The 10,000-nt window shown below is 39.3% G+C and overlaps 2 protein-coding genes and 1 long non-coding RNA gene across 4 annotated transcripts in view; all 3 read left to right on the forward strand.

Annotated features, from left to right (window-relative positions):
- LOC138031846 (uncharacterized) overlaps positions 1-387 on the forward strand; it is a 597-nt gene extending 210 nt beyond the window's left edge. The window contains exon 1 of the mRNA XM_068879469.1: positions 1-387. This exon is cut by the window's left edge and continues 210 nt beyond it. Coding sequence (XP_068735570.1) covers positions 1-387 — 387 coding nt within the window.
- Positions 388-596: 209 nt separating this feature from the next.
- On the forward strand, positions 597-1,421 carry LOC138031847 (uncharacterized). Its single transcript, XM_068879470.1, has one exon. It carries the CDS (start codon positions 597-599, stop codon positions 1,419-1,421), a length of 825 nt encoding a protein of 274 aa, XP_068735571.1.
- A 3,862-nt stretch (positions 1,422-5,283) lies between these two features.
- Positions 5,284-10,000, forward strand: part of LOC138032653 (uncharacterized) — a 7,419-nt gene continuing 2,702 nt past the window's right edge. The window contains exon 1 of one of the 2 annotated variants that reach the window (XR_011128431.1): positions 5,284-5,454. This is a non-coding gene — a long non-coding RNA (uncharacterized lncRNA). Of the gene's footprint in view, positions 5,455-7,337; positions 7,415-10,000 lie in introns of those variants that run through there. The other variant, XR_011128430.1, reaches the window with a different exon arrangement.

A 10,000-nucleotide genomic window follows, 5' to 3' on the forward strand; every position in this document is an offset into this window, starting at 1 on the left:
AGAAATCCTCTAGCAGCCCTGTTCGAGACATCAGACACACAAGAAGATGTCAAAGCGTATGTCGATACAGCCGAAATGGAAAGACCTGCATCACCTAAGAAGATTGAACAGATCAAGTGCGCTACTGCATCAGATCCACAGCTGAGGCGTGTTCTCGATTATACTGTCAGTGGGTGGCCAAAGTATGCTAAAGATGTACCGGAAGAAATACGCAAATATCACGCCGTACGTGGTGAACTCTCTGTAGTGGACGGCAAGATCATTTATCATAATCGCCTCGTGATACCTTCCTCTTTACGGTGGCAAGTATTGGACCGTACCCATGATGGTCACCAGGGTATGACTAGGTGTCGTGAGAGAGCCAATATCATAGTGTCCGTTTGGTAGCCTGGTATCAGCCGAGACATTCAAAGCAAAGTTTCAGGTTGTGAGTTTTGCCAAGAGACCTTACCAAGTCAGAGAAAGGAACCACTCATCACAACTTCTCTTCCAGAGAGAGCGTGGAAGAAGATTGGTGCAGACTTGTGTGAACACCAAGGGAAGCAATGTCTAGTGGTCATTGACTATTACTCAAGATTTCCCGAAAGGTTAATAAGATGAAGGACAACTTTGCCCGATGGGGAGTACCAGGAGAAATTGTGAGTGCTAACGGACCACAATTTTCATCAGGACAGTTCCGCAAATTTAGTCAAGAGTATGACTTCAAGCATTTTGCTACTAGCCCTTATTACCCGCAAGCAAATTGTGAAGCAGAAAGTGGAGTTCGTATTGCCAAGAACGTACTGAGGCAGCGTGACCCTTTTCTTGCGCTTATGTCTTACAGAGCAACACCTCATACCGCCACTGGTGTAAGTCCTTGCCAGCTAATGATGGGAAGAGAAATTCACACCCTTCTACCTACATTGGAATCGAACTTAAATCAGGTTCTACCAAGCCAAGAAGCACTTGCTAGAAAGGATGAGGAATCCAAAACCGCTTACCGCCGACACTTTGACAAGAGGCATGGTGTGCGACCTCTTCCAGATCTACAGCCAGGAGACTCAGTTCGTGAGAAGCAAGCTCAGCAAAAAGTATGGAAGACACCGGGCACAGTCATCGCAAGAAGTCCGGTTCCTAGGTCGTACAACATCCCGACACCAAAAGGCGTGGTGCGTAGGAACCGCAGACACCTGCGCACAGTGAATAGTCCCAGAAGAGTGCATGATGAACAAGAGTTGGATGTTGACATGGAGCCACGAGCAGAAGGACCAGTTGCGGGATCTCCACATCCTGAGTCAGAAGAACCACCACAGATTGAGACACCAGGCAGTGTGACGTCAGCTGTACCTACCTGTGCTAGTGAACAGCCCAGTTTAAGAGAAGTTAGGACTTCTAGCGGTCGCATTGTTAGAAAGCCCTCTCGATTTAAAAACTTTGTTTGATTGACTGATAGAAACATTTTGAGTCCTATATCTGAGACGTCTTAAGCTAGTCGTTCTGTATTTTTTTCAAGTGCTATGATGCGTTTGTTCCTTTTTTTTAAGTTAAAGAAAATCGAGGAGGGAGGTGTCACGTGAATACATTGAGTCGCGCATGTGCGAAAAGGGACTTGTAGGATACCTCGTGAAGAACCTAAAGGATTGAGCGAGAAACACGTGTTCACTGTATGTAGTTCAATAAATGTTGAGTTAAAACGGAAACGTCTTCGAAGTGTTAACATGATAACTATCAACCACAAACCAAGTCTGTCCCTCAATTGAAGGATTATTCCTAATTGTCAATTTCTTCCAAGTGACGTTTTATCGTTCATTTTGAACACTGAAAACTTTATAGGGATCATGGGAACGTATGAGTAATATCCCCTTCACTTAACCACTAGACTACCACATCACTAACTGCGAGAATGTCATTTTTTATTAATGTCAATAATTTTTTCTTCCAAAAGTGCCGCTGTAAACGTATATTAACACCCGCTAAGAAGCAAGCATACAAAATGAAAAATGTCCGTTACCAAACTTCAAGGTAAAGTTAACCATTTTAAATCAAGCCTCATATATTCTTATTACATTTGGTAAATAATCGGCACTCTTTCTAGTCAGTTGATCTTTAGTGGTTAAGTGGATTAAAACACTTCCTTCAAAGTGGGTGCTCCGGGTTCAAATCCTGTCCAGGGACTTCTTTTTACTTTTTTTCTTTTCTTTTTCATATCACAAGTCCCGGGACAGAGTGATCAAAATGGAGGATAATACTTAATTTGAGGAAGAGATCGTGTTGCAACACAACCACGCATATATGCCATTCCAGAATTGCGCGGGGAACTGGGGAGAGTTTTAAATTTGAAGCAATCGATAAATTGACACTAGTGTGTAAACGATAACATTAAGATTGGCCATCTGTCGAAATTTGAGTCATTTTGGTAGAACAGAGACCAAGTTACGGACTTAAAAACATAGTTAAAAATCCATACAAACCTCTCTCACTCTGAGGCTGCGTCCCCCAAAACCATATAAACTCTTTAAAAAAAATTATTAGATTTGGGACAACTAGAAAATCCCGTCATGGACCTACTATATGGAAATAGGTAAGGTTAAAATCAATTTGTTTGCCTATTTCTATGACATTTATAGAAATCGTAAATATTTGTATTTCGCAACAAGCCACCTAGGAACACGTCCCTTGAGCTTAAAAGAGTGTGTCACTTAAAACTCTTAACTAGTCTCTTAACGACGTTCGCGCCAATTGTTTCTGCGCATCCTTACTGCGCACGCAAATGCACTCGCCACGTCATACACGAGCGCGCGCGGTAAGTAATAAAATGAGAAATGACAGGGCAAAAGGCCATCGCTATAGCTTTGCCTGGATTTAACGGTCTTGGACTTTCGGTGACCCCTATTTTTCTTTCCAGAAACGGATTTTATTTACAATTATCTCCACGTTGTCCAAAAATGAACAAAAAATCAATGTGGGAAGTTAAAAAAATTTCAAGATTTCTGCTCACGGGACATCAAATTCTGCCATCTTGCGGCTGCAAGGCGCGTGAAACTGTGGTCGCTAAATTCGAACTTGATCTTTAAGGAACCTCAACAGTTGACTAAATTCACTTAATAAGTCCACTTAAACAATATTTGGCAGAGAAGATTTCACTTTAAAGATTTAATTGCAATATATTTGGGTTTACAGACACTGGCCTCATTCGCTAACGAAGCCCGATTTTGTCACATTTTGGGTGTTTTTCGGGGCATGTTCTCTCCAAAACGAAGTCGGTCACCCCCCATTTTTTTTACATTTCTGACATAACTAACTCATCATCTTACAGTGGTAATAGTTTCAGAAAAAAATCAATGTTGAAAAATTTTCGCGCGAACGTCCTTAAAATTCTTTTCAACCTTGATCTATCTTCGGTAGACACTTTTCATTTAAGTATTTTGGGGCCCATTGCTAAGCTAAGATATTATAGTCTAGAACAAAATCATTTGGACATCTCAGTCAATCTCTAACAGCATCCTATGTAACTTATGGGTCACAGAGTATTTTAGCTTTATTGATAGATTCTTCAAGCCTCCATAGCAAGCTCTTCACTTTATCTTTCCTCTTATCGTAACGATCCTCCTATTCTTCAATTTATAGATACCAATATTTTACCTGTAGCATTTTTCTGGAACTTCGTTAAAAAAGGTATATTATTCTAGTATGTCTCTTGTGTATACCAGTATGGCAGTCATACGTATAGACTTAATTGATCACTCCTCGAAGGAGCTTTTCACTGTTTTCAGAGCTATTGACACGACAAACACAACAGAACAGAACCGAACGACTGCTGAGAATCCTCCTAACTGACCGAAAGCAAGCCTGTCAGCTACATCTTTTTTCAGTCAACGCTCTGAATCCAGCAATCTGTACATAAAACTTATCAGACTATTTATGAAAGCAAAATCTCTCTTTAGAATTAGAACAAAATACGAAAGAAATCTGAAAAAAAAAATCTACCTTCCATGAAACTTCTTGGTGACGGCATGATTTCTTCGTACTATGCTTAACTGGCTTATGGATTCAATAAATAAGTATATCGGTCACTTGTATATTTTTTTTTACCTTGACCAGCCTTTGTGTGTACCAGTTCTCAGCTGACATGCTTCTTACAGTGTAAGGCTGTCTTTGTTGGTTGGTGATAAACCGGAATGCAAGTAAAAACATATTCTGCACAACCAATTAAGTTACTACGCAACGATGTTTGTACGAACTGAAAACCGAAGTAGTTTTTTCTGTTTTTGTTGAAATCGACCTGAAACGCGACAAATGATAGAGGGGGACATTGGGCAATGCAGTTTCCGTTAATTTTTAGCGCGTTATTTCGGAAATTGTAGTCCGAAAAGTTCGGAATGCGGTATGGTCAAACCCTACGGAAAGCGGTTCTTGTATGTTTTGGTTCTTCGTATTCAGTGCCGAAACTACGTCACGCGCGAGACGTGGCTGTGAAAAGCAGGATGTCAACAACAACGTATTCAAGGCAATTTTTGTTTTTTTTTGTTGAATTAACTTCACGACGTAGGAGCAAGAATCGAAAACCTATCAAAATAAATGAATGAATTAAAGTAAGTTAACTTACCTTGTTTATCAGTATGTTTTGTCTTTTCGAGCTTTTTTTTCTGTTTTGGGACGTTGTTCTTAAGGAGCCTGTCGTAAACTTTCTAAAACGAAATCGAGGCTGGGCACAGCGATTTACCGAGAAATGTACTCCAAAGCATTTTTTTCGCGGAAAAGCGAGTTTGCTGCGCAATTTTCCTTCCAACGAAAAGAGCATAGTTTGTGTTTCTCCTTGTATGATCAGCTTGCTGAAAGCATGATCCTTTCGGCTCGAACGAGAAAGATTTCTTTCACATTTCCAGGACCGGACAGTTGTCCGCCGATGCTTGTGCTCGTCTTTTCGACTACGGGACTGAATTTAGGGATCTTGCCCGCCCGTAATTACCACTCACCCCTCCGGCACAGTCGGATTTGGTCCTTGAAAATACATCACTTTCCCCACAGTGCACGTTAGTCCACGTATATTTTCACGAACAGGATTCGCCTGTGTACTGGCAATCTCGTTCCCAGGATCTCTTTTCTCTGCTGCTGGGAACGGTTAGTGTACTGGAGGGGTAAGTGGCAATTGCACGCGGGAAAGCTCCCTTATTTTATTCCCGTAGTCGAAAAGGCGAGCACAAGCATTGGCGAACAACTTTTCGAGCCGAAAGGATCAAGCTTTTGAGCAAACTGATCAGACAGGGAGGAACAAAAACTATGCTCTTTTCGTTGGAAGGAAAAACGGCGCAGCGAACTCCCTTTTCAGGCAAAAAAAATGCTTTCGAGTACATTTCTCCGTAAATCGCTTTGTCCAGCCTTGACTTCGTCAGTAGGAAGATTACGACAGCCTCTTCGAGAACAACGTCCCAAAACAGACAAAACAGCTTGAAAAGACAAAACAAAATACACAAGGTAAGTTAACTTGCCTATTTCATTCATTTATTTTCACTGATTCTTTCACTGATTCGATTCTTTGGTCCTATGTCGTGAAAATAACTCAACAAACAAACAAAAAAGCCTTAAACAGTGTTGCTGCGACGTCACGCTTTTTATTGCCACTTCTCGCGCGTGTAACAAATACACAGACCTAAGACTGAGAGCTGGCCTGAAGATACTTTACCCTGGATTTAGTGATCGTATTTGATTTCCTAGCAGGTTATAATAAACAGCTTGTAATTGACTTGGATAAAATAGATATAAAGGACAAAAACAGTCTAATTAGACAATGCCAGAAATGGGTAATCTCACAGAACTGCGAGATCGTGAAAGCAGTCTATTCATTCAACTGACTTTCCACACATTAGAGACACTGTCCATCATAAGTCAAGAATATCGCCATGAATTGTAAATTCCGCATATTCTTTGTAAAATTTGAACTACTGAAAGTTTAGGAGAAACGAAATAATAATAATAATAATAATAATAATAATAATAATAATAATAATAATAATAATAATAATAATAATAATAATAATAATAATAATAATAATAATAATAATAATAAAAGACGTGGCAATTCCGGAAGATGCAATATCAAATAAAAAGGAGTTTGGAATCACAAGAATTTCAATCCAAGTCACAGGAAGCCTCATCACATGACAATGTTAACATAGCGACCGAATTAGTAAGCCAAGCCCTAGTTGATGCATGCAAAACAGCTGGTCTGAAGTCTCAAAAACAAAAAAACAGTAATAAGCAATGGAAAACTTGGTTTGACCAGGAATGTGAAACGGCAAATGAAAAACCTAAAATCACTTGGGAAACAAATTTCCTACAACCCTGACAATGTTCAATTGAGAACACTCCTACATGAGAAAACTGGAGAGTTTCAAGCAAAATGCTTGTATCTTAGTAAAAAATAGCGGACATCGATTACCGGCATTCCAGACACTTGGAAACAGATTGGCACTATGTTTAATCTTAGAAAAAGAAAAAACAGAAAGAGTGGAGACAGCGAGAGCGGAAGAGTTTTACAAATATTTTAAACAACAGAATCAGGTGCCTCAAAACAACTGTTCAGAGAAGGAGGCCTTCAGGAAATCCAAAGAAAACAAAAAGGCCCACTAGATCATTTAACATCGGATGAAGAGTTCGACAGTGCAATATGTAAATTGAAAGCAAACAAAGCTCCAGGCATAGACAGTATATTAAACGAAGTATTAAAAGTAGGGAAGGATTTTATAAAGAGCCATCTGATAATTTTATTTAATGGAATCCTAAGCACCGGTAAATATCCTCGGCTTTGGAGCTTCGGACTGTTTGTATCAGTACACAAAAAGACGACCCATCTAAAGCTGAAAATTACCGAGGTATCACTCTATTGTCATCGCTCAAGAAACTATTCACATCCATTCTTAACAATAGATTGTACGACTGCGCGACTAAAAAGGGAATTCTGAAAGATGAACAAGGTGGCTTTAGGAAATTGCATGGGACAGTTGATATTATCTTATTTTGAAAATGCTCTTTGGCAAGTATGTAAAATCGAAATCACAAAGACAACGAAATTTGCTATTTTCTTGTTTTGTCGACTTTAGCAAAGCCTTTGACCGTGTACCGAGAAATAAATTATTTGACAAGCTCAGAACTGGTGTCCATGTACTCGAATGACAAGTCAGCAGTCAAAATTGAAAACAAAATAACCCAAACGTTTCTGTGTCATAACTGTGTGAAGCAAGGATGCATGCTGTCACCCACCCTATTTAATATCTGAGTGATTTACCCGAAATGCTAACAACTGAAGTCATGCCAAGAGAACGACCCACGAACTGTTTGTTGTATGCAGATGATTTAGTCATTTTTCAAGGCTAGATCCGCGAAAGGCTTACCAAGAATTCTCAACAAGCTTAAGTTGGAATCATTCTGTGAAAAGGTAGACCTAAACGTGAACCTAGACAAAACCAAAGTCATGATATTCAACAACAGTGGCAAGTCTCTAAATAACTATTCGTTTAGGTACGGAATGAACAAATTGGAAAACGCAAAGTACTGTCGGTGTCTAGGGCTGACATTGTGCCCGTATGGAAATTTCACCCTTGCAAGGCAAGAATTGAAAAAAGTCAGCCTTGAAGCTCTGTTTAAACTACGGAAAGAGATGGGAAACCACTTCAGTGAGAACATTAAACTCACAATTAAGCTATTTGATGCATTAATATCCCCCATACTCATGTATGGTAGTGAAATTTGGGGTATTGACTGTAATGGTAAACTCTATACAGACCCAGAAGAACTTGTTTCTCCCATTGACTATGAAACCTACACTTAATCATCAACTTTATCATGTTAATTTAAAGCTTTCTTTGTAATTTTTTACATTGTCGTGTTTCCTTTTGTTCTTATAGTTAATTAGCATTTTGGTTCACACTATATATTCAACTCTGTACTTTGTAATTTAAACTGAAGATGACAGAAGTTTCTGTCGAAACATGTTTTTAAATCTAAAAAGTGTTGTGTTGTTTCTAAAATATTGATATGCCTGCTACTATCCAGACCTTTTAACTATGACAGACAGCGTTTTGTCTCTGCCATGGGAACAACCTTCCATGGAACTTGTTGAGACAGCATGATTTCTTCGTGCTATGCTTAACTACCTAGCTTATGGATTCAATACGAAATAAGTATATCGGTGACTTGTATTTTTTTTTACCTTGGTCAGCCTTTGCGTGTACCATGCAGTTCTGACTAGTTTCTGACAGTGTGAGGCTGTCTTTGATGATAAATTATACATGAATGCAGAATTGTATTTTTTTTTACCTTGGTCAGCCTTTGCGTGTACCATGCAGTTCTGACTAGTTTCTGACAGTGTGAGGCTGTCTTTGATGATAAATTATACATGAATGCAGATAAATACATTTTCTGCACACCCAATTAAGTTACTACGCAACGATGTGTGTAGGAACTGAAAACAAAAATAGCCGAAGTAGTTTTTTCTGTTTTTGGTGTATTCGACCCAAAACGCGACACATGATAATATGAGATAACTAAAAACCTGGACAAGCGGATAATTTGAAAGCTGAAAGAAAGCTGGCATTACTATATACACGCATCTTTCCTCGAGAATCCCTAGAGAACGATTTGTTGGGTGTATCATAAACGAAAATTATTGAAAACTTTAGAGTAAATACACATGCTTAATGCTTTTAAAGCTTTCATAGCTATCATATTGGACTCGTCTCTAATTTTTAGCACCTTAAAAACAACCATTGTTTTTTTTTTCCCGAATTCACCTCAAGCGGACCCTTGGATTTCCTATGCAAATACAAACTACAACTGTAGGTGAAATTAAATGGCGTGGAACGGCAGAAATTTCAAACAAAACACCCATCTTTCCCTAATCTTAAGTTAATTTTGTGCATTAAAATCCTCGAAAGAGCATTGTATGCCACGACAAATTTTGCAAGGTGTCCTTAAAAAGTACGTTTCTCCCGTCTGTTTGCTCATCTTGATCACAAACTTCGGTAGAATCGAAAACGGTTCAGTAGTGGCTCAGTATCATACCCCAAAGACGTAACTTGCAAATTTAGAACTTTATAACCGCTTTGAAAGAAGATTCCGTTGGCTAGAAATCTTCATAAACCAGGCCTCTCTTCCTTGGAGCCTTGAAGTTCGCAAAATGTTCGTTTGGAAGCCATGTTTCGAACTAGTCACTCTCCACGCCCAGTTTCCTTATCGCTGTTCCGCGACATAGAGAAACGCTATTTTTTTCTTTAGCAGACAGTTGACTTGACTTGATCAACAAATGAACCGTCATATTCTTAAGAAAGGTTAATTCGTTTCTAAACGACTCGCCGGTCGTGTTTTATCGAGTACAGGACTACTCGGCCTCACGTCTTGCAGGTGGATAAAACACTTCCTCCGTTTTACTACAAAGTATTAACAGAACTACAACAGGCTGGACCTACACCTTGGGATGGTCAGTTTGGTTGACTTTTTCGTTCCCTAAAACTCTTCGAAGATTCACCGTTTTTTAAATCTAAGGAATCGACCTGGGACACGGTCATTTTCTTAAGGTTTGCGATTGTCTTTCTTCCTTGAGCTTCTAAGCTCGCGAACTGGTAATTGTATTCTTTACTCAGTCGCAAATGTAAACCGAATGCAGAGTTTTCATGAAAATAGAACATTAACTTGACAAGATCGCAAGGTTCGTCAACAAATGAATCGTCACATTCCGGCTGCAGACTGTTCGTTTTCAAAGCGACTCACAGGTCGCTTTTTAACCACTCTGCCTCGCTTCGTGGTGGATAAAACTCTCCCTCCCTTTTACCAAAAAGTATAAATCGAACTAGCAAACGTTTTAGCAACACCTAGGATCACCTTGGCTAACCTTTAGCCTCATTTGTTTAACCTTGGCTAACCATTATACTCAGTTGACTAAGTTCGTGGACCTGTCATTCAAATACAGCTACAACGAGTCTTGGTATACAACGTTGAGAATCACTTACAGTTTTGTTCCATAGCT

The sequence above is a fragment of the Montipora capricornis genome, chromosome 14 (assembly GCF_036669925.1).
Source record: "Montipora capricornis isolate CH-2021 chromosome 14, ASM3666992v2, whole genome shotgun sequence".
NCBI lineage: Eukaryota > Metazoa > Cnidaria > Anthozoa > Scleractinia > Acroporidae > Montipora > Montipora capricornis.

What these genes read in the sequence shown, in the direction of transcription:
- LOC138031847 (XM_068879470.1), top strand. Translation starts at nt 597, where the DNA reads ATGAAGGACAACTTTGCCCGATGGGGAGTACCAGGAGAAATTGTGAGT.